At 60.0% G+C, this 23,972-nt stretch overlaps 1 protein-coding gene across 1 annotated transcript; it reads left to right on the top strand.

The window, feature by feature from the left end:
- Positions 1-343: 343 nt before the first annotated feature.
- Positions 344-10,834, top strand: DACT2 (dishevelled binding antagonist of beta catenin 2). Its single transcript, XM_027972680.1, has 4 exons — positions 344-580; positions 6,406-6,538; positions 7,654-7,917; positions 8,709-10,834. The coding sequence occupies exons 1-4, from the start codon at positions 344-346 to the stop codon at positions 10,229-10,231; spliced, it is 2,157 nt and encodes a 718-aa protein (XP_027828481.1). The 3' UTR covers positions 10,232-10,834.
- The last annotated feature ends 13,138 nt before the right edge of the window (positions 10,835-23,972 follow it).

Below are 23,972 nucleotides of genomic sequence, written 5' to 3'. Positions count from 1 at the left end.
GTCCCACCGCCTTCAGTCTATTTTCACACTTGCCCACCGCCCGCGCGGCGGCTCTTCCCCCAGACTCCCTCCGGGGGCCCCGCGCGTCCTCCGGAGCGCCCGGGAGCGCGCGGCCCCGGCGCCCAGGGCGCGGGCCCCCGCCGACGGGGCGGGCCCGGGGGCGGCCGCCGTGACCCCGGGGCGGGTGCAGACGCCGCCTCCGCGGCCGCCGATAGGTCCCAGCCCGCCTCGGCGGCCCGCGGGCCGGGGGCGGGGAGCGGCGGCGGCGCGGAGGCGGCGCGCACGGCCGGGCGCTCCGGAGCCCGGGAGCGAGGCCGGGGCGGCTCGCGGGGCCGAGCGCGGGATGTGGGCGCCGGGCGGGCCGCCGGGGCCCGCGGGCTGGGACCGCCGCCGGGTGGGCGCCAGGCTGCGCGCGGCGCTCGCGGGGCTGCACGAGCTGCGGGGGCTGCGCGCCAGGCAGCAGGCGCGCGTGTGGGGCGCGCTGGCCGGGCCGCCCCCGCCCGGGCCCGCCGCCCCGCGCGGCCCCCGCGCCCACGAGCTGCGGCTGGAGGCGGCGCTGGCGGCGCTGCAGGAGCAGCTGGTAAGGAGCGCGCGGGGGCGCGGGGGCGCGGGGGGCGGGAGGCGGCCGAGCGAAGGGCACCCTCGGCGGCCTTGGAGGACGCAGCTCGGTCCCAACGCAGACGGACGCAGAGGCTCCGCAGATGCGGGTGCTGAGAGCTGCCCAGCCCGCCTGCGCCCTGGGGCTGCGCCGGGCTCTGCGTGTCGCCCGGCGCATACAGACTTTGAGGATGAATTCCTGTGTGGAGTTTCCCTCTTGCGCTGACAAGAACGCATCAAATCGGTTTGCCCTGCGGGGGTGCTCCTTGGAATGCCCATTCCGGGCGCCAGTGTCTCCCTGCGGAGTGGGTCGGGGGACAGAGTGCCGTGCGCCCCTCAGCTGGCCTGCGCCCAGGCTGAGCTCTGGGGTGCTGTCATTGTTGGGGGAAGTGGGGGTCTGATGAGGCCTCTCCAACTTTAAAATGTAACCTGACCTGCGAAAAGAGGTGTGTCCTCTGGACGGAGAGGCGGTGGGACCAAGCCTCCTGGGCCAGCAGCGGACTCCTCCACACGCGGGTTCCTTTTGGGCCACTGAGGACACTCAGCTCACTGCCCCGTTATTGATCTGTGTGATTTCACTTCATGTACTGGCGTCAGCTGAAGAGAGTTTTTGCAGGGTTGCAGTACTTTTTTAATGAAAAATTAGAAGGCTTCCCTGGTGGCTCAGGCGGTAAAGAATCTGCCTGCAAGGCAGGAGACAGGATCGATCCCTGGTTCAGAAAGGTCCCCTGGAGAAGGGAATGGCTACCCACTCCAGTAATCTTGCCTGGAGAATTCCATGGACAGAGGAGCCTGGCGGGCTACAGTCCATGGGGTCAGGAGTAGTCAGACATGACTGAATGGGCTACAGTCCACAGAAAGACGCCTATTTGAGAACTGACTCTATTACACCAAGTGGAAAGTCTTTTGACTGAGAAGTTAAATCAGCCCTGTTTAAAGTTGCCGTCTGTACAAAGCAGGCTGGATGAAGCTGCCACGTTGCTGTCAGCTTAGCGCAGTCGTGTCGTGCCAGTGATTTGTGAGCTGCTTCTGGGTTAGAGCATCCGGAAGCCCAGGGTCTTGCGATGCTTCCCAGGACTCCTGCTGGTGCAGCCTCTCCTCCTGGGATTCCCCGGCTCCTCCATGGAAGGAAGGAGCCAGTTCCCAAGTGGGACTTTATAGGCTTTTCACCGCCCCCCCCCCATATCCAATCCAGTCAGAGCAGCAGGTGTAGGTTCTGTGTGTGTGTGTGCGCGCCCAGACACAGCCTCCCTGGAGGAGGCACACAAAAGCCTGCAGAGGTGCCTGACACGCGTGTGACGGGAAGGAGCTCCGGGGTGCTGCTGTGCATTGCTCTGTGGGGGAGCAGGAGCACAGTTGATGATTAACTGAGCTTAAGTCACATACAGATCAGACTTGTGGGTTCTCAGCCTCTAATTACAAGTAGCCTTTTGGGAGAGAAGATCAAACCGGTTTTTTTGTTGTTTTTTTAATGTGGGGACCAGAAGGAACACGCACGCTTTGTCTTGAAACTTTGTTCTTGGCACAGACTGTGTGCTCAGGAGAGGAGAAGAGTTGAGTTTGTGTGACATCAGCCCAGCGATTAGCAGGCTCACGTCTCTCCTACAGGGAAAGCGTCGGGAGTGATCCCCGTTCTGCAGTGAAGGGGCGATCGCAGGGCCTTCGCACCCATCTCTGTCTCACACTTGGGTAGCTCGCGGCTCAGGCAGGGCCCCTGCCACCCACGCGGGGTTGGCCTGGGCAGGGCCGCCAGTCAGGTGTGAGGACAGGAAGAACTTTCATGGGGCCCGCAGCAGCTGTGTCCGCAGATGTCCCAAGTGCAAATGAGCTCGAGCACCTGGGGGATTTACGCTGCCTTTAGGAACAGTCCCCACGCCAACACTTACCACAGGGAGCTGTGCCCTGTTAATTGCTACAGCTGAAGTCACAGCAGGAGGCGCGAAGTAGGTGCTTAGTGAGTCTTTGTTGGATAAATAGACAAGCTGAGCTACCATTACTGCTGATAGCAAAGGGGAAGAAGGGTTCAGTCTCTGCGTCCTAGACTTCCGAGCTCTTGAAAGCCCCGTGACCTCCGACCCTGCCTCTGTGGCCGGCACTGTGGTCAGCTGTCCGTCTTCCGGGGTTGTCCTTCCCCGAGACGAGGCTGCCTTTCCCATCTCTGTCAGGGTCAGGTTCCCAGAGGCCCTGATGAGAAGCCTTGGATGCCCCAGAGAGCCTGCAAGCTCCACGTCCCGCCAGGAGCCGCCAGCACGAGAGGGGCCCAGGGGCACGAGAAGGCAGGCCCTGGGCACCTGCCGGGACCCCGTGGGGAGTTTCCCGCTGGTCACGCTGCCCGGCCCGAGCAGCAGCGGCTCCTCCTCTCTGGCAGGCGCTGGCCTTTAGCAGGGGCTAGAGGCCTGACTGCCGTTGGAGCCGCAGCGTCTGGTGCTGTCCTTGGGCCGCTAGCGCTTGCCCCCTGACCTCTCAGGGGATATGGACTGGCTCAAGGTCACGGGAAGGCACAGGGGCATCCACAGGCCAGGCAGGGCTCCCTTGCGCAGCGCCGGTGCCCGTGGTCCCCGAGGCTCACCTGGGACCCTGGCCTCCCGAGGGCCTCTCCCCCAGCCGGATGGGGCTCTCGCGGTGCCGCGGGACTGATGCCCGAGCTGCTTCCTGTGCGTATGTCTGGGTTTCGGGGAGAGGGTGGCAGTGTTCTAGATGCCGTCTCTGTACCCCGAATGTGGGGACGTTCGCCCTCCGAATCTGCCGCAGAGCTATGAGAGGTCCAGAAAGCCGGGTTGCAGATGGGAGCAGACGGGCCAAACTAGAGGAAATGGGATCCACCTCTGCAGCCTGTGAAGTCAACAGTTCGAAGAGGGGGCTAAGCCCGACGTCTGGTTGTAACAGCATGCCCTGGGGAGAAGTTCTCAAGCGTTCGTGGTCACAGAAAGTTGGTCCCTGGGGAGCTTGTCAAAGTGCAGGCTCCCAGGTGCGCCCTAGTCTCAGTTAATTGGTGTGGCAGGGAGCTTGGGGGTCTAAACAGAGGCCCCTGGGGGCTCCCGCCCCTGGGAACCCTGCTGTCTCTCCTTCACAGCAGACCCTAGCCCCTCACGAGGTTTAGGGGACTCAGACAGGACGTGCTTCCCGACTGTGAGCCAGAAGGCCTGCGGTGCGTCGGAGGCGCAGGGACAGCGCGGCTCGTTGCTCTGGAGGGAGCCCGTGCGGCATGGCCGTCGCGTTTACTCCATGGTGACATTTCTGCCACGGGCCTGCCTCTGCAGAAATGCAGGCGAGCGCAGGAATGCTGGGCGCCCGGCTCCGCAGCAGACCATGCTCTATGCGGCTCCCCCAGGAACCTCTGACTTAGCACAGCCTTAGAGCCCACGGAGGGGCTGACGAAAAGCAGAGACACAGCTCCCCATGGAGGACGGTGTGCGTCGGGGTGAGACACGCCCTATCGCCCTGCAGCGGGGTCCTGGGGACACGGTCATTCCCTGGAAGGTACTAGGGCCTTTCGACATTAAACAGGAACCGCCAGCCACGGGCCAGGCCAGGCACATGGGAATCGCAGAGCATTTATTCCGGCACAGACAGGCCAGGGTCAGTTTTGGTAGGGGGATGGGGCTGGACAGGGAGGAAATAGCCAGAGGGGGCCTCTTTCAGAAGGAGGGGGCTCGTGGCTGGGGAGGGAGGCGATCTCATCGATGCGTTTAAACTCCTGCAGTAGAAACTCCCTTTGTTTGAATCTAAGTGATTCTCCTTGGCTGGAGCCTGTCCTAGAGCCCGCCCCCAGCTCTCGGGTCAGGCGTCCACCTGGGGAGGGTTTCCCTCTGTGAGAACGTTCAGGGACGAAGGTGGCCAGGCAGTCTCGGTGGTTGTGGGTGTGTAAGACGTGAATAAACTCGGGACTGCCTTTCACGGCGTTACATTTACAGACACTGTTCCACGAGGCTGGAGACTGTCGTGCTGTGAAACGTGGGGGTTGTTCTGAGACCCCTGCATCGGGTCCTGAGGAAAGTGGATTTGGACCGGGTGGGTCCACCCACCGGGCGCCGGGCTCTCAGCCCCTAACCCAGAGCAGTGTGCCGACGGCGTTGTCCCGTGAGGATCAGAAGCTGCTGCCACCTGCCCCCTCTGGGACTGGCTTCTTGTATTATTGAAATTGCTGAAGTAATTACTCATTTCCTATATAATAAACAGAAATACAATTAATCACCTTCTTAAACAGGAAGACCCATATAATTACAGTCACTAATTATTGGCCTTGAACTTCATTGCTAATCTAAACAAGAGATTCAGGCAGTGAGCCTCGGCAGCAGGGCGAAGTCTTATCACTAAAGGAGGGGCGTCAGCGTCTGTGAAGCACGGGTGCTGTTTCACACGCATGCGACTCACGCGTGTGCACGTGTGTGGGTGTGCATGGTGAGCATTAACCGCATGCATGTGTGTTACATGATACGCACACGCGTGTAGTTAACACAGTCACGCGTGTTACAGCCGGGGCAGCCGAGGCCTGGAGCGGGGCAGAGCCGGGAGGTGGGCCCTGAGACCAGAGGAGGCTGGGCAGTGCAGGCTGCGCCCGCCCCGGTGCCAGACATCCCCTCCTGCAGGCCTGTCCTGCTCCCCAGAGCCCTGCAGGACCATCCTCAGGGTCTCCTGTGCAAGCCGTGTGTGTGTGTGAGTCACTCACGTCATGGTCCACGTGCGGGCTGGAAAAGAATTTCCAGACGTGAGGCAGAATGAGAGGAGAATGGAGTTTATTAGTGTGGGAGAAGCTGTTAGAACAGCGGGGCGGCTCAAGGGAGGGCCGACCCTGAACAGGGTCCCTGGTGCATCTTTATGCCCAGGGTGCCAGGCGCGGGACGGGGCCAGGCGTGGGACGGGGCCTTGCAGGTTGTGTGCTGATCGGATCAGGCAGGTGCACTGGGTGGGGGGGGGGGAGGCAAAGGCCTCCCTGTGGGGTGGGAGGGGAGACAGGTCATGCTGCTCTGGAGGACCTGAGGTTTGTTACAGGTCACGGCACGGGCGAGGGAAGGACGATAAGGGCCTGGTTTGTTCTCCGCCTCCATTCCAAGAGCCTGCTTGTTCACTCTGCTCTTTGACTCTTGGGACACCACAGCTCAGTCGTGTCCAGCTCTTTGTGGTCCCAGGGGCTGTTGCCCGCCAGGCTTGTCTGTCCATGGGATTCTCCAGGCAAGAATACTGGAGTGGTCGCCGTTCCCTTCTCCAGGGGATCCTCCCGACCCAGGGATTGAACTCAGGTCTCCTGCGTTGCAGGCGATTTTTTACCGTCTGAGCCACCTGGGAGACACACCTGCGCCCTGTAGGCTAAAGCTCTGCAGAAGGTGGGGCCCTTTTTCTCTCCTGGGGACGGTCCTGTCCCCCCGCAGAGCTGAAAGCCCAGTCCCCCCGGTGCCACAGACGGGCCGCCGTGAAGGGACGTGGTGGCACAGGCGCCAGACACAGGGTCCACAGGGCGCGAGCCCGGGGCAGCGGGCTCTTGCAGAGATGGAAGGACCTTGAAGACCCTCAGTGGCTCCTGCTGGAGGCGGGGACCTCGGGCTGGTTTGGATCCCAGTCCCGCTCTCATACCCTGTCTCCTTATAAAGGAAGATGTCTAAGTGACCATCGCTGATTCCAGCGTCTGTACCTGGGAAGAGGAGCCGGCAGGAGGGCCAGGAGGCCATGTGTGGGGTGGAGCTCGGGGCTGCAGGCTGGGGTTTGCCGGGGGATTGGGGAGGTTGCCGCATGTGAGGTGGCTGCACGGAGTGCCCCAGCCTCCTGGTCTGTACTCAGAACGGCCCTGTGCCCCCCTCTGCCCCTTCCTAGGACCGCTTGAGACGCCAGGACGTCGGCCTGCAGACGCACCTGGACCAGCTGGACCGTCAGATCAGTGCGCTGCAGCTGGACGTGCGCAGGGGCCCTGGCGAAGCCGCGGACAGCGACAGCAGACCCAGCTCGGGTACGGCCGGCCGGGGAGCCCACCGCTGCTCGGGCCCCTGGGTCAGCAGCCACCGCTGCCCGACAGTGCGCGTCACGGAAGGATCCGATCACTTTCAATGCTTGTGTTTAAGTGCGATTGGGAAGAAAGGGGGGCTTCCCAAGGGGCGCTGGTGGTAAGGAACCTGCCTGCCCATGCAGGAGACACAAGAGAGGCGGGTTCGATCCCTGGGCCGGGAAGATCCCCTGGAGGAGGGCACGGCAACCCCCTCCAGTATTCTTGCCTGGAGAATCCCATGGACAGAGGAGCCTGGTGCACCACAGTCCCTGGGGTCGCACAGAGTCGGGCAGGACTGAGTGACTCAGCGTTCACAGGGAAAAAGAGAGAGTGTTCTCTGTGCACTGTTTCGTTGGGAAAATGCTGCTTTGGGGGGAAGAAGCCGCGTGAGTTTCTCTCCTCTCTCTGGGCCAAGGCACGTTCTGGGCTGTGTCTGGGTGGAGCCGGTGTGGAGGCTTTGGTGTGACATCAGGACGAGTTTTGAGGCCGTGGGTTTATGCAGCCTAAGGGCAGAACTGCATCCTCCCCGCGGCCTGTGTGCCCTGTGTCGAGCTCGTTCAGGGCCACACAGCGATGGTTGGCATCGTTCTGACCGACACAGTCCTGGGCACCCGGCTTCCTCTCGCGGTTCCAGGCTCAGGCAGCAGCTCAGACAGCAAACCCGGGAGACTAGCGTCTCCCCGAGGACAGTGCTCTCTGCCGCGTCTGTCTTTCTGTTTGCAAGATCCTGTCACGCCTGTAGCAGGGCCGGGCAGGGGCATCCCTGAACGCGGCCCCTTTTCTGGTTGATGCCTCAGATGGAGCTTGAGGGGCTCAAGGAGGGAGGGGAAAGGAGGGTCCCACTCCCGGGGCCAGACGCCAGTGGTCACGTGGGGGAGTGAGCCGGTCGCCCCAGAGAGGGGTGAGCAGGTGGTGAGCGGGGGTGTGGGTGAGGGCGGAGGGCCCGCTGACCCCCCGGGAGGGGGAGGAGGCAGCGGGGGTCCTGGGCATCCTCGCCCCGGGCACCCCCCCCGCCAAGTCCCACGGGCCCCTCGCACGGGGCTCCCTGGGCCGCACTGAGCACCTGTACCCCCCGCCAGGCTTCTACGAGCTGAGCGACGGCGGCTCCTGCTCCCTGTCCACCTCCTGCACGTCTGTGTGCAGCGATCACGTGTCCTGCTCCCTGGGCACCTTGCTGCCCGCCGCCCCCAAGGCCAGGCCTGGCTCGGGGGACTGCCGGCCCCGGTCAGCCGACGAGACCGCCGTGTGTGGGGTCCCCCTGCCCGCGTGGGGGCCCCTGGCCAGCGAGGAGGGGCCAGGCCAGCTCCTGCAGGAGGAACCCCGGCCCCGGCCGGTGTCCACAGGTGAGGAGAGCCGGGCAGTGGGGGACCCGCCGGGCCCTCGAGCCCCGCCCCCCGAGGAGGTGAGGTCAGCCCCAAGCTCACATCCCGGTGGGCCCAGCCCCGACCTGCCAAGCACAGAACAGGAAGCCCTGTGCTTGTGGTGGTGGGGGGGGGGGGGGGTTCCGCCCCAACAGGGGCTGCTCCAGGGTTTCCATGGGCTTTTGGATGGACAGAGGACCCAAAGGCCCGCTTCTGTTCATCGTAGCAGGGCTGTGGTGATGAAAAGCACGTCTTATTTAAAATGACCATCCTTCCATAGCCTTCCATGGCCCCCACTGGGACCAGGATGGAGCAGAGCTGGGCACGGACGGACATGGAGAGAGCTCAGCTCCCGCGCGGCTCCCCCGCCCCGGCCCACAGATGGTCCCCACACTCCCCATCCCTCAGGCAGTCCCAAAGGAGCAGCACCTCACTCCCGGTGCTGGACCTGAGCCAGCGGATGGTGGGCGCGTCTGCAGACGTCTCAGGGACGGTCTGCCCTGTGACCTTGTCCCCGACCCCCCTTCTCTCTGTGTCCTCGGCACCTTTGCCGCATGAGGGCAGAAACTGGGCATCAGGGTCTCGGCCTCGCCCCGCCCCGGCTGTGGCTGGAGTGGCCCAGGTGGTGGACGCATGGCGGCTGCCCACGTGTCCAGACGCCGCATGTGCGGGGCTGGGGTCGTCCTGCCTCAGCTGGGCGGGGGACGCTTCCTGTCCCAGGGCGGCGCCTGCATCTCCCCTCGTTGACACCTCCCTCTTTTTCTCCTTCCCAGGTGACCTTGAAAGGATCCTGCCGGCCGATGTGGGGCCGCAGAAAGCCGGGGCACACCCCATGGCCGCTCCCTTCCTCTGCCACGGGGTGGACCCCAAGTACCAGTGCGACCTGGTGTCCCGGGGTGGCCGGGAGGTGTATCCCTACCCCAGCCCGCTGCACGCCGTGGCCCTGCAGAGCCCGCTGTTCGCTCTGGCCAGGGAGACGCCGCAGAGCGAGGGCTGCGCACCCCCCCACCCGCCCCCCGCCAGCCCCGCAGGCCCCAGCCCCGTGCGTTCCGGCCTGGCCTTCGAGGCTGGCCCGCCCGCGGCCTACATTGAGCGGCTGCTGCAGCTGCGGGCCCGTGGGGGTGCACGGGGGGCCCCCAGAGGGGAGGTGTCCCCAGCCCCGCCACAGCTCGGTGCCCGGAAGGTGGACGGTGAAGGTGGCCTGGAGAAGCCGGCCTGCACCCCCAGGAGGGCAGTGGTGAGCGGGGCCGCCAGCGGGGTCGGCCTCGCCCAGCCAGCACCCACGCCCTCTGTGGGCACCCCACGCCCCAGCAGCCATCCCGAGGGGGGACGTGGCCCATGTCACGGCCATACACATGGGGAGGCCCGTCCAGACGCCCCCCAGTTGGCCTGTGGCCGGGCCCCCGCTCCCCGCTGCCCCACTCGGCCGTCGGTGCTCGCTGGCTGGCCGGGCGGAGGCAGGTGGCCAAGCGGGCGTGTGGACGGACACTGTGCCCACCCCCGCCTGGTCCCCAGTGGAGCTTACCCCACGGGGCCCCCCAAGACCAAGCCTGTGATGGTCAGGAGGGGGCCCAGTGACAAGACGCCGGGGCCTGAGAGGCCACAGCTGCAGTGGGGCGCCCTCGGGGTCCCCCGGCCGCCCCCAGAGTTGGGAGGCGCTCCCCAGAGGCCCACGCTGGCCACAGAGGCGCCCGGCCGGTCGTGCTCTGAGTCCAGCCTGTACCCCGTGTCCTTCTTCGTGCCCCTGCTGGTGGCGCGGCGGGAGGGCCACCGGGCATCAGCCCAGGCCTTGTTCCCCTGGGAAGCCGTGCCGCTAGGGGCGCCCGGGGGGGCAGCACGGAAGAGGCAGCGCCGGTGGCAGTCCTCGGTGGAGATCTCAGCCCGGGCACGCCCGGACCCCAGCCTGGGGCCCCACAGACCTGCAGGCCGGAGAGGGGGCGGCCCACGGCCTGTGTTCGCCAGGCCCAGGCCCCCGCCGGCCCGGCAGGTTGCCCGCGCCCGCAGCGCGTCAGATGGCTCGGAACGCTCAGCTGAGTGCGCCTCGCTGCTCCTTTCCACCGCGGCCGAAAGCAGCGGGGACGAGGCCAGCGACCACACCGCCAGCCGCTTCGGGGACGCCGAGTCCAGCGGCAGCGACTCTGGGGGCGGCGGGCGGCTGGGCCAGCGGGCCCGCGCCAGCTCCAGGCTGGCCCTGCCCCCGGTGCCCAGGCTGTGCCGCGTCAAGGCCTCCAAGGCCCTCAAGAGGAAGATCCGCAGGTTCCAGCCGGCCGCCCTGAAGGTCATGACCATGGTGTGAGGGGTGGGCCCGCCAGCAGAGGGGCCTCAGCCGAGGACAAGCCCAGCCTCGCTCGGGGCTTGGTGTTTGGGCCGCCATCTGACGCCTCTGCTTGGTCCCACCCAGAAGCCGCCCCTTGACAGGGGTCCCCTCAGAGGAGCTGCCAGGGTGTCTCTGGCGCGCCGCCCCTGGGTTAGGCTGTGACTCTGGCGCGTCGCCCATGGGGCCCAGTGGGCGTCTCCAGGACTCCAGGGTTGCAGGCCTGACGTCCTGCGTCCCGGGCCCTGTGCCCCGAGCCCGGGGTGGGTGCCCTGGGTCCTGTGCGCTTCGGGGGCAGGCGGTGTCCCCGACGGCTGCGGCACTGGGCTCAAGAAACGGGGTTGGAGTATGAGTCCTTGTCAAATGCTCCAGGTGAATAAACACCCGAAATGCCGTTGTCTTTGCAAGTCAAGTCTGTCCCCGTAGCCTCCCCTGCCAGGGACGTAGCTGGTGGTCAGCAAACCCTCGTCCCTCCCACCGTGAGGACGCCCTCTCACCCTGGGAGGAGAATGCGCTTCATGTGAGTCCACGCCACAGTCTTTCCAACACTCGTGTGTTGAGCATAAAAGTGCTTTTGAAAAGAAACCCTTGTATGTGGTGTTTATTTTTCAAAGGAAATTTCCCTCAGCTTTTCCAGAAGGTGGGATTTTCAGGGAATCTGCTTGCTGAGAGCATCTTCAGTTCGTAGAGCACTTTGCCCTGAATTTTTCCAGGCTGCTTCTGTGGCTGGGAGGCAGAGAGAAGGCCTGGGGGGAAGGGGCGTCCCCCACCCCCGGGAAGCCTCAGAGGGTCTGGGCTCTGTCAGCCCCTCCTGGGCTAAATGCACAGATTGGCGGAAACTTTTGAAGGCAGACAACGAGAAAGCAAGCTGAAATAGTAGATTTTATACTAGACACTAGATAGCCATGAACAAACAGTCTCGAGAGGCGCTCTTTGGAGATTGACATTTTAGAATAAAGAAGTTCACCTGTTCAGACTGGGCGGCTTCCAGAGGTGAGGGCAAAACAGAGAGACTGCTTTCTGCACAGCCTCTGAAACACCGCTGTTTCCAAGGGCCACGCACAGGTGTCGACACCCAGGCCTCCACTGGGTCTGGATAGAATTCCCACGTGGGCCTCCTGGAATCCACTTGAAGGGGTCTTCCTAAGCTTTTTCTAAAACTGTGTTGATATTTGGAGGAAGAAGCCAAACCTACCAGTTACGGGTTTTTGGTAAAAGGTTGTACATGGGACAGGCACTTCCCTGGGGGCTCAGCTGATGAAGAGTCTGCCTGCTGTGCAGCAGACCCGGGTTTGACCCCTGAGTCAGGAAGATCCCCTGGAGAAGGGACAGGCTACCCTCTTCAGTATTCATGGACTTGCCTGGTGGCTCAGATGGTAAAGAATCCACCCGCAATGCAGGAGACCTGGGTTCGATCCCTGGGTTGGGAAGATCCCCCCTGGAGGAGAGCGTACTCTTGCCTGGAGAGTCCCGTGGACAGAGGAGCCTGGCGGGCTACAGTCCATGGGGTCACGAAGGGTCGGACAGGTCCGAGTGGCCACAGCACAGCTCACAGGACATTCTCTTCAATGGTCTAATTCTCATCCATGTGGCCTGAGAAGGTGGGGGTCCTGTGAGAGGACCCAGGCGCTGAGAGGCCAGCCCTGCCCCGGTCCTCACAGTGTCCACAGCCTGCGCCCCTCGCTGAGCACCCTGGAGAAGCGGCCGTGAAGCCCGCTTCGCAGAGCGTGTCCTGCTGTGTGACGTCCTCGCTCGCGTCAGGCAGAGCTGCTCCCAGTTCAGGGGCTGCAGCGCCGCGTCTGCGACTTGCAGACGCCCTTTGTTGTCATCAGGAACTCTGTCCTTGCTCCACAGAGAGCCCCCGGGCTCTGTCTCTGGCCAAGGTCTTGCAGGGTCAGTGCAGGAGGGGTGCAGTGGGTGTCCTGACAGCGTTTCTCTTTCTTGGAAGCCGGGCTGTTTCCTCATGATTCAGCCTCTGAAGTCAGCCAGACAGGAATGCGTCCCCACCCAGATGATGCTGGGCCTGTCTGAGCAACCAGCAATCAACTGTGCCAAAACCCAGCAAAGTAACCCTGCCGACGGACCAACCGGTGGTCCAACCATGCCAGTTAACCGGCAAAGTCACCATGCCGCCCAACCAACCAGCCATCAACCATGCCAATTAACTGGCAAAGTAACCATGCCAACCCACCAACCAGCCATCAACCATGCCAGTTAACCAGCAAAGTCACCATGCCACCCAACCAACCAGCCATCAACCATGCCAATTAACAAGCAAAGTAACCATGCCACCCAACCAACCGGTGATCCAACCATGCCAATTAACCGGCAAAGTCACCATGCTGACCAACCAACCGGTGATCCAACCGTGCCAACAGCCTGTCTCCTGGACAGCCCAGGAGGTCACGGTCGCAGAGGAGGCTATGGCCGGGTAAAGAGCAGATGGAGGGCCAGACAGACAGCAGATCAGACAGACAGACAGCAAGGGTCTCTGGCCCCCGGGAGCAGCACAGGCAGGCTGGCAAGTGCCGTGGGGAGGGCTCTGTGGGAAATCTCTAAAGGCACAGAATCAAAGTTGAGAACATCAGCGGCAGAAGGCAGAGCCTGCCTCCAGCCCAGAGGCGCCAGAAACTCAGAGAAGAAAGAAACTCAGGGAAGGCAGAAGGCCGAGGGCAGAGTGTGCAGAAACAGAGATTAACTGAGACATTCCATTTATTTGCCTGAATAATTTGTGTTTTTAGCATGTTTTTCCTCTGAACAGGTATGGTCGTAACTGCTCAGGACAAAGGGAAGACAAAGCAGGCAGCTGCTCTGGGCTGAAGGTGGCCTGTGACGGGGAGGGCGGAGGATTACTCGACGATGGGGGTCCTTCCAGTGCATTTGAAGGTGGGTGAGCTATTTCCCCATCCCTGAACCCAAAGAGAAAAGAGAGAAAGAGATTTACTCTCTGACTTTTGAGATCATTAGGAAGCATTTGTAATTTCCAGCATGAGTGAAGTACAAATATTTTATCAAGAAAGTGAATCTATAGAGGATAAACTAGGTCTAAGTATCAAAGTCAAACCAAGATAGAAATTAGATAACAGCTAGTTCATAAAAATTAGAAAAAATGTGTAATCGTATCAGAGAAGATGCCTCAGCCATTTTATCAAACCGCCTCGTTTGATTTAAGGAAGCAGAAGGTTTTTCTCCTATTACCGCCTGAATGTGCTTGTCCCTGGGTTCCTGCACTGATGCCCTGACCTCCCATGGGATGGCGTTAGAGGGGCTCCTGGGGATGGACTGGAAGAGACGAGTCCTGGGGGGGGGTTCCCTGCGGGGACTGCCCACGTGGGAAGAGCTCACGCGGGCGGTGCCGTACAGATCCAGAATAAACCTGCGCCCACGAGCAGTGCCATCTCAGAATCCCTGTAGCTCAAACCCCAAGAGGGGGTGGCTCCACACCCACAGCCCGTCAGCACTCACAGAGCGGGAGGGGGAAGAGCTGAGCTAGAGAGCACAGAGGGCTGCAGGGGGGAGAGACTCGCCCCTGCATACTTCTCGTACAACCAGGGGGCGGCTGGGCAACCACCCCAGAGCCTGTCTTCACCGCTCCCTGCACTCAGGCCCGTTCACCAAGCCCCTGCTGTTTACAGGAACCGCACCAGCTGCCAGGGGTAGGGTACGGAAACCCAGGGCGCCCGTTTTGGGGAAGCTTTATCCACTTGGAGGAAGTATGCAGCCAGCAAGGACGGCCTTGCTGTTCAGCAGCTCAGCAGCTCAGCCGTGTCCGACTGCGACCCCACGGGCTGCAGCACGCCAGCTTCCCTGTCCCGAACTCTCTCCCAGAGCTTGTTCAAACTCGTGTCCATCGAGTCAGTGATGCCATCCAACCATCTCATCCTCTGCTGTCCCCTTCTCCTCCTGCCCTCAATCTTTCCCAGCATCAGGCTCTTTTCCACTGAGTCAGCTCTTAGCATCAGGTGGCCAAAGTATTGGAGCTTCAGCTTCAGCATTCGTCTTTGCAATGAGTAGTCAGGACTGATTTCCTTTAGGACTGACTGGTTGGATCTCCTTGCAGTCCAAGGGACTCTCAAGAGTCTTCTTAAGGATGACCTAGCAGCCCCTGAAGAGGTCAGTGCCAGGCACTGGGGCCCAAAGGAACAGTGTTTGGACCCCACGTGGGCAGCAGTTAGAGCTTTAGCTGGGAGGAGTGGAAGCTGTGCTGGGCTGAGGGGAGATGGGGGCGGTGGGGAGGGAGCCCACAGCCGAGCAGGCATGCAGAGCTGGGGTGGGAGGGAGGCAGCGGGGTGCTCCCAGAGAGTTCAGATCTCGTCCTGGACGTGGGAATCCTCGAGGCGTGGGAGTAAGAGAAGACTGTCCCAGGCGGGGCCTGTCCACGCAGGGCTGCTGCAGCCACGGGTCAGCCACCAACAGAACCAGCGTCAACAGTGTCCAGCAGAGGCTGGGCAGACGGGTGGGGGAGCTTCCTGTGGGAAGAGGGCAGGAGTGCTGGAGGCCGAGGGGGCGCTGCAGGGGTCAGCAGAAGTGGGGGTCCTGTGAGCCTGGGAGGGCGCACTCAGGGTCCTCCAGTTGGCCCTGAGCTCGGAGCAGGACAGGAAGTGGGCAGCTGTCTGCTGCAGGTCAGTCCTGCCAGATCGGGGCGGCTCCTCACAGCCGCCCCCGGCAGCCCCGTTGTGGACGGTCACCGCAGACAGCGACCCGACGTCCTGCACGCCTGCCTCGCGCTGCTTCCTGGGATGTTTGCTGCAGATGAGCAGGAGGGTTTCTGCCTGGCAGGTGGGTGCTGGCTGAGCCTCCAACCCCGTGTTCACGGGAGGTCTGGCCACTGACCAGTGTGTATTCAGGCTCTCAGATGCCCAGAGGACTTGCTAGGCTTGTGTCTGGAGAGGCCTGTGACCACCTGTGCGGAGGTGGGTCTGAGAAGTGTCAGGAGGTCTGTCCCTGTCCAGGCGGGAGGTGCTGAGGAGGGGTGTGCTTGAGGCCAGACATGCAGCTCACGGCCATTCTGTGGTTTGGGGGCGCGGTCCCCTGCAGAAGACACCCCCGAGCAGTAGCGACTCAGGCTCCAAAGGAGACTGAAGCACTTTCCCAATGTCATTCCCTTACCCCAGCAAGAAGCGAGAATTTTCACTGAAACAAGGATATGTTCTTATCTCTAAGAAGAACATCCCTATAGAAACAAGAACTCCTGACCAATATTTTTATTACCATGTTTACATTTCATTTCCCTTTTATTATTTCATTACCTTTTATTTCCCTTTTTATGTTTCTCTCAGCCGTGATCTCCCATCCAAGGATAAAGCCCCCAGCAAATGAAGCAGCAAGTCATTAGCCCCCGTGCATTTGGAGAAGGAAATGGCAACCCACTGCAGTGCTCTTGCCTGGAGAATCCTAGGGACGGGGGAGCCTGGTGGGCTGCCGTCTCTGGGGTCGCACAGAGTCGGACACGACTGAAGCGACTTAGCAGCAGCAGCAGCAGCCGTGATCTCCTAACCAAGGATAAAGCCCCCAGCACACGAAGCAGCAAGTCATTAGCCCCCGTGCACTTTGGCTTTGTTTTCCTTAATCGTCCCTCCATCTCCATGCCATAGTCCCATCAGACACCGCTGGACGGGTTTGCACACCACTGGCCGGATGACGCACACAGCCTGGAGTCTCAGATCGGTCTCTGTGACACTCACCACCTCCTGGGTGGCCGGCGTGGGGGGGACAGCCGTGGTGTCGGTCGGGGCCCTCCCTGCGGCCTCCCCTCCAGCAGGCTTGTCCCCGCTGCACGCGCTGGTTTGCGTCTCCTATGGAGAGGGAAGAGGAGCCTGGAGGCTGGCTCGGCAGGGCTGCTGGGCCACAGGGAGGAAGCCTCTTCCTCGGCCACCCCCCAACCAAGGAAAGTCCGCAGGCTGTCTGCGACGGATAAAGTCATTTCTAATCCCCAGGGACGCTGAACAGACTGCATCAGGGGGCTTGTTGAAGCACTAAGTGCTCAGGGATGCGCAGAGGCCTAGCGAGGATTTCCGCCGCAGCTTGAGCAGGTCTGGTACCTACAGACAACTCGGGCGCTCCCACTGCGTTCATCTTGGCAAGCACTTAGGACGGTGGCTCTCTGAGCCACATCTAGAGAACAGCTTGTCATCAGCTGGAAAGCGCTTGCTCCCTGCCATTTGCTCGGCACCTGTATGGTCCTAACAGTCCTGAAGAGCACACCTTCCCCTCCTCGACAACACCTGGAGTTCACATGTCTGAGACTGTCTCCCTGGGTCTCCGAGATCAAGCCTCGGAGCAGCCCAGCACCGCGGGAGCTTCCTCCAGAGCAGGTTGGTGTTTGATGACCAGACAAGCTGCTGAGAAATCGTCAAACACAGAGTCTCACTTTGGGGCGTTTACAAGGACGGCCTCAGAGCCCGCAGACAGCGAACGCCCCCTGGGCTGCCATGTACGTCCTGGGGCTGACGGGTTCCAGACGCAGCTGCCTAAGGGCACCGTGCAAACCTCTGTGCTTGAGATGACCAGCCGTGGTGATTTGCTCAATTCTAAACCAACACTTGTTTCATCCGACTCCGTCACGGATCCTGAAACTCACTCCAAGTTGTGACTTTCAGTTCAGTCGCCCAGGCGTGTCCGACTCTTTGCGACCCTGTGGACTGCAGCACGCCAGGCCTCCCTGTCCATCACCAACTCCTGGAGTTCACTCAGACTCACATCCATCGAGTCGGTGATGCCATCCAGGGAGAGAGAATAATAGTTCCTGGAGTTGAATTTCATTTGATTGTTTTTCTATTTATCTTATTTGCTGTCAAATATCTTTTCATTTCGTCAAACTGTTGGAAGCAGTGGAGTTGTTAGGATGCAGAGATGGGCGGGTCCACAGAGTCTGCTGTGTTTAAAACGGCTACTCAGGAGCTCTTGTAAGTTCACTCAAGAAAGACCGGAGGCGGTCAGGGAAGACAACAGGAAATTGAGTTAGCTTCTCTGTGCACTCACCTCCGTCAGGAATCACGCGGAGGCTGTGGAAACCCAAAGCAGCCCCTGGATTAGCTGGGAAGTGGATGATGTCAGAAGCCCGCTTAGGGTTAAGATTGTGCTTTTACATATAATTTAGGAAAAATAGTTTATCAGAGGATTATTAGGCGCCTATAGCTGAGAGGAAGTCAGCTCTCTGGGTTGAGAGAGGTATTAATTAACTCAGACTCACAGTGTACTTGGCAATGACTGGGGTGTATTATTCGCTATTTATCTTTAACAAGTACCTGCGGTTAATGATTAATGCTCACTTAGCACCTTTCACATGTCATCTCCCCAGGGTCTCTCTGTGTCGCTCAAGACAGAGGTGTGAGGCAGACAAGGTGGATTCTTGCCCCGAAACCACACGTGAAAGCTGGGGGACCTAAAGCAAACGCACGGCTGGATAGTGGAGTCACCCCATCTATCGGGGGCGTCTTGCCCAAGGTCAGGCCATGGCCCCCAGGAGAGGTCTGCAGGCCCACCAGGCTTTCACTAACCATATAAAGTTAGTGTGCATTCCTTTTTCACTTTAAAGTAAGCCTTTCTAATACCTCACAATTTTTGAGTGATTTTTGGTAAATATATTATTTTTGGATAAAGGAAAATTTCTCTTCTGACTTGTATACACAAATGATACTGAAAATAGTGTGAAATTTGAATACTTTTGAGACAATCATGTTCTTTTCTCCTTTAATCTGTTAATAAAATGAATTGCATTAAGGAAGTGTTAACCCAACTGTGCGTGGAATGAACAATACTGACTGTGAAGGTTTTGTTCACACTCGTAAATCACTGTATTGTGGAAAGTTTTAAACATACACAGAAGTAGAAAGGAGGACTTTCCGAATGCCTACCACGTGGTTTCAACACGAGGCTTCTCACCTTGTTGCTGTTAGTCACTCAGGCGTGTCCAACTCTTTTGTGACCCCGTGGGCTGTAGCCCGCCAGGCTCCTCTGTCCATGGGATTTCCCAGGCAAGAATACTGGGGTGGGCTGCCTTTTCCTGCTCCAGGGGATCTTCCCGACCCAGGGATCGAACCCGGGTCTCCTATACTGTCAGGAGGATTCTCTACCATCTGAGCCACCAGGGAAGCCCCTGTTTGCATCTTAGCCCACCTTACTCCCACCACTCATATTTTTGCCAAGTCCAGACATGAAATTCTTATATGGGCTCTTTGCGTGCATTGCTGCAACCAGCCTGCTAGGATCCTGCATCTTCTGCTCACAGATGAGACCGGCCTATAAAATCCCCTTCTGTGCTCCGCCGGCCTGATTATCACAGCAAAGCTCTGCCAGGCCCTGCGCTGCTCCCTGGAGGGTTCCACCCCTTGGATGTCAGAGAGCAGCCTTTGAAAAGCAGGAGCCCCTTGTTCGCGGATCATGCAGGTGGACCCGCCGTGTTTAATCACCTGCGTGCGGTGGGGAGGGGGCGCGTTTCAGAGCTGCTTCGATTTCTTTAGCTTGTCAGCTGTGTCGTTTTCTACTGCCTCTAGCGTCAGCTTGTAAACGTATACTAGGAAATTCTCCATTTCATCCAAGTTTTTAGGCTTAGCCACAGACTTGCTCACAGTTTTCCCGTAAGATTTAAACATGGAGACTGCACGCGTGGCTCCACTTTTCATTTGCATCATCGCGCATTTCTGTTTTCCCTGGTTTTTGTCCTTGTGTGGTCTTGCCAGAGGCCTAGCAATGTTATTCTGTTTATCAAAAAGAAATTGTTTTGGTCTTTTAAAGGTTTCTTGTCTGGTGGACGTTGCCAGAAGTGGGCCCATGGAACCCAGGTCTCCAAAGGCCCCGCCTCACGTGTGCAGTGCTCTGGACACCGCTTCCTGTCCTGTCCTGTCCCGTTAGCTCCTCCTCCCGTTTCATCACCCCTCCTCTCTGTTTTTCTTAGGGTTGAGTCTGTGCTCAGCTAAGGCTCAGCCTCACACTGCATTAGCTGAATCCTGCAGCTCTGAGAAGCCATGCGTTCCCGATGCCAGTGGGAAATGGTTTTAGTTTCCATGTTCCTTCTTCTCTAACCTGTGAGTTACTCAGATGGCCTTTAAAAGCTCACAAACAGCAGTGGTCTTGCCAGTTGCCTGGGAGCTATTCGTTTCTCGGGTGTTGTGAGGTCTGAGAGCCAGCCTTGCCTTCAGGGAGCCTTCTGCTTCGTTGCTTCTGGTTCCCCTTTGTGGAGGCGTCTCTGTGGCCTCCTTGGCCAGTTTTTGGAGACCCTCCAGGAGTTGTCTGGGGCAGAGTTCACCTGCGCCTGCTAACAGTGAGTCCCTGAGGAAGGTGTGATGACGAGCCCCGGGACTGTGGACTGGCGGGCTCCCCGTCTGCTGGGCTCACGGAAGCCTGCCCTGCGAGGCCTCTGCCCCGGAGCGCTGTATTGTCCTGGTGAACGGCCGCTTTCATCGCTGCGCTGGAGGCTGATGCCGCTGACAATGCTTCTCTCTCGGAAGCCTGTCCAGCCCGCCGCCTGTCGCAGCCCCTTCCTCTGAGCTCTGTGCTCCCTGACAGACCTATTTACACGTTTGCCTTCAACCCGTCTGTGATGCTGTTTAACGCAGGTTCCGTCCCTCGTATTTTAATGGCTGATTAAGCCCATTGATGATTATTGAGTTTATTTGAATTTGTTTTGAATATTTTATGTTTTCTAATCGCCATGTTTTTTCTTTGCTTTATGATGGCTTGATTATGATACTTTTTTTCATTCTACGAGTTGGGAAAGGTGTGCTTGTTAAGATGTGACCTCTCCTGTGTCGGTGGGCTAGCGTTCACTTTCTGACCTGCCCGCATGCCATGCTCAGCCGCTCAGTCGTGTCCGGCTCATGGCGACCCCGGGGACTGGAGCCCACCAGGCGCCTCTGCCCTTGGGATTATCCAGGCAAGAGTACTGGAGTGGGTTGCCGTTTATATTCTGGTGTACACTCTTGTTTAGGAAAGTTTAAATTTAACAGCTATTTCTTTCCTCTCATGATGCAAGCACCACAGACTGCTCTGAGCCCGCTCACGCCTCTTCTGACCCTCACTGCGCTTGCTCACCGCGTTTCCGCTCCATCGTGTTTTAGCCTCCCCCATCAGAAGGTGCCGTTGCTTTCTGTGGTTCAGCCTCCCTGCATTTACAACATATTTGACCAATGTTGCTTCTTGCGCTCACTCTTTCCTTCTGGTTTCATCTCTCTTCATCCCAGTGAACACCTTTCGGAAGTCCTTTCCAGGGAGGGGCCACGACCTCACTCTTGGTTTGGCTGAAATTATCTTCGGTTCACTCTCAGCCTCAAACGATGACTCGCCCGACGTAGACTTGCTGACGGGCCGTGCTGGTCCCTTCCGCGTTCACGCGGTCACTTCACGGCCTCCTGGTCCCCTTCCACGTTCACGCCGTCACTTCACGGCCTCCTGGTCCCCACGGTCACAGTTTCTTCACTTTGAGATGGGCGTGGCTGCACCTCATAGCAGAGCATCTTCTAACTGCATGAAGGGAAAATGCTCCTTCTGAATGAGGCTGCCTTAGAGTTCGTGACACAGCGTCACTGATGGACACTCTGTGGCTCATCCGTTTTCCTTGTCACTAGTGGGAAAGAACCCCCCTGCCAGTGCAGGAGATATACGAGATGTGGGTTCCATCCCTGGGTCGGGAAGACCCCCTGGAGGAGGACATGGTGACCCACTCCAGTACTCTTGCCTGGAGACTCCCATGGACAGAGGGCCGTGGGGGGCTGCAGTCCACGGGGTCACAAAGAGTCAGACACGGCTGAGCAACTGAGCACGCAAGAAGGAAATGCACTAAGAGAAACAAAACCTCTGGAGCGAACTGTTACCGCTGCCTGGGAGCCTGTGTGACCTGTGCACCTCCCTATATGCCCGCCTGTGGGTCCCCCCCGTGTGACCACCTAGGCGTCCACCCAGACACCCACCAGTGCCCGCACCCGTGCGTCCATCTGCCTTGGTTAGAAAGGGAAGCCTGGTGCCCTTGACTCGAGGGCCCCCTGCGGTCAGACAGCCCAAGCCCCTGGCTCACAGCTCGGCGTCAGGAGCCGCCCACGCTGCCGCCACGCTGTTCCCAGGGAGGTGGCATTTGGGGCGACAAGGAAGGTGGGAGCTGAGAGTCTGAGGTGCTGATGGGAGCCCCAGCAGGCAGGTGGGTGACAGGTGTGTGTGCACAGGTGAGTGTGTACAGGTGTGTGCTCACATGTGGGGTGTGTGTGTGCACGGGTGTGTGTGCACGGGTGAGTGTGTACAGGTGTGTGCTCACAAGTGTGTGTGCACGGGTGAGTGTGTACAGGTGTGTGCTCACATGTTTATGTGGGGGTAGGTGTGTGTGCACGGGGGAATGTGTACAGGTGTGTGCTCACAAGTGTGTGTACACAGGTGAGTGTGTACAGGTGTGTGCACACATGTGGGGTGGGTGTGTGTGCACGGGTGAGTGTGTGTGCATGGGTGTGTGGGGGAATGTGTACAGGTGTATGCACACATGTGGGGTGGGTGTGTGCACGGGTGTGTGTGTACAGGTGTATACTCATGAGTGTGTGTGTGTGTATGTGTGTGTGTGCAGACGCCTTCCCGCCCTGCTGGGTGGAGGTCACAGCTGAGAAAGTGATTTCACAAGGCCCCTCCCTCAGTGACCCCTCCTGCCCGCCGCCACCTACACCAAGTCTTGGCGCCATTTGTGCCGAACCTCAGGGCTGGGCTGTGGGGCGGGGGGACCTCTGGCCGCGTCTGTGCTCAGGCGGAGCGGCCTCCCTGGGCCTCAGGCTGTAGGAAGGGGTGTCCCTCCACTGTCGGGGGCTGACACGGGGCCAGAGGGGAAGCAGCGAGTGTCTCCATCTTCAGGCACAGCCGACCCTGTGGAGGCAGGGTGATGCTGGCTGGGGGCAGGGGATGGACAGGGCAGCCAGGTCCTGGTGGGGACTGCATGTGGCCTGGCCGGTGACAGCCCTGAGCCACCAGCCCCCGCTGGTCCTCAACCTGCCCCACGGGCCGCCCCATGGACCGGCCCACAGACCGACCCACGCAGCTGCAGAAGGGAGCTCTGCTGAGCTCAGTGCTCGCTGCTGGCCACGCCATCTGTGCGGCAGGACCACTATTCCTGTAGGAAGCTTCCTGTTTCCATGGTTCCTTCTTTTTAAATGGTAACACGTCAATGTGCTCTTCTCCCCCAAACATCCTCTAATCCCAGCGCCGCCCCCGCCCAGAGGCCTTGCTTGCAGCTCCTGAAGCAGGCCCTGCACTTACCGCGGGACCATGGGATTGAGAGTCAGGCTCTGTTAAGAAGGAAACGTGACCCCTCACTTCCAGAAGTCTCGGGAGGAAGGGGCCAGAACGCAGGGCACATGTGTAGCCCTACCCGCTGGGGATGGCGGGGGTCTAGCTGCTGAGAGAGCTCTGAGTCATCACTGACCCCTTTGTATGGTTGAAAAGCAGTTTTCTAGAAGCAGAAATGGAAAGAGAGGGCAGTCAACCCCACACAGGGACGAAAGGAAGCTGGACATAGGGAGGGGACGTTGCCTGGCACTGTGTGGCTTTGGGGAAGTCGCTTAACCTCTCAGAGGCTCGATTTCTAGCCCAGGGAATGACGATGCTGGTCGTCTTGGTACAACTTTCAGAAGCGGTTTTGAGCCCCCCACTGCACCTGTTCCACAGCAGAGGGTAGGGCACCGTCGCCAAGCCTGGTCTTCTCGGAACCGCCTGTAAGTTTCCTGGTCTGAATTTGTTTGCCTAATGTTTACTAAAACAACAAAATACTCGCAAGTTGGTTCACCCTCCAAAAGAAATAGCATTTCCAGTATCGAGTCAAAGGTACTGACGAAGTTTGAAAAAAATCCATGTTGGCCGTCTACATCAGATAACCCAAACAGGCTTCTTTTGAAGTGGAAAGCCCTGTTCTGTGCGTGGCTTCTCCCAGGCGGGGTGTCGATTGTCCGCAGGCAGCCCAGGGGCCCGGGAGGCGTCTGTCCCGCTTTTACAATCAGGGCAGGAAGCTTTTGAAGGGGCAGAGATGCCTCTGAGGGTTTATCTCTGGGGCCCAGCTGGGTCCCATCTGGTTGTTTTCAGAGCTGGCTGGAAAGCGATCTTTCCAGATACAGCACTCGGAATCAGGCTGCACCCACGGCTCCGGCTTTCTGATGGATCCCAGATGGTCAGGAGCACAGCTCTCCTCCCCGGGGAGATCACCGAGAGAAAGGACTTCAGACTTCTCACACCAGCCCCAGTCTGCCGCAGACCTGCACGTCCCCTCAGCCCCACTGCTGCTGGGTGCCAGTGGGCGGGGGTCCACACTAGTCCATGTGGGGATGGAGGGGCCGCGAGCAGGACAGCCCCTGCCGGGGACCCAGGACTCTGAAGTGGGGGCGGGGTGGTGAGCGCCCTGGGCCGGTCGGAGCGGGTCTCCGGACCCTGCTCGGGGTGGTGTGCACCCTGGGCCAGCCGGAATGGGTCTCCGGACCCTGCTCAGTGGTCCACTGACCCTTCCCCCACCAGGGGCCCGGCTGCCCCTCCCCTGGGGGTTTGCTCTGGCTCCATCTGAGGACAGCTGTAGTCTGGTTCCCAGCCTTCTTTCTCCGCAGAGTAGAAACAGGGGCCAAAGTGGCCTGCTGGGTGAGAATGAAGGACCCCGCCCGAGCCCCCGGGGAGCTCCCCCATCACAGCGCCATCGGAGAGTGGCAGCCCCTCGGCTGGGCAGGGGCAGAGTCCGTCTCAACCCCAACCCTCACCCCACATGGTCCCCAGGCTC

The sequence above is a fragment of the Ovis aries genome, chromosome 8 (assembly GCF_016772045.2).
Source record: "Ovis aries strain OAR_USU_Benz2616 breed Rambouillet chromosome 8, ARS-UI_Ramb_v3.0, whole genome shotgun sequence".
NCBI classification, from domain to species: domain Eukaryota; kingdom Metazoa; phylum Chordata; class Mammalia; order Artiodactyla; family Bovidae; genus Ovis; species Ovis aries.
This window is presented reverse-complemented; position numbering and strand designations above follow the sequence as displayed.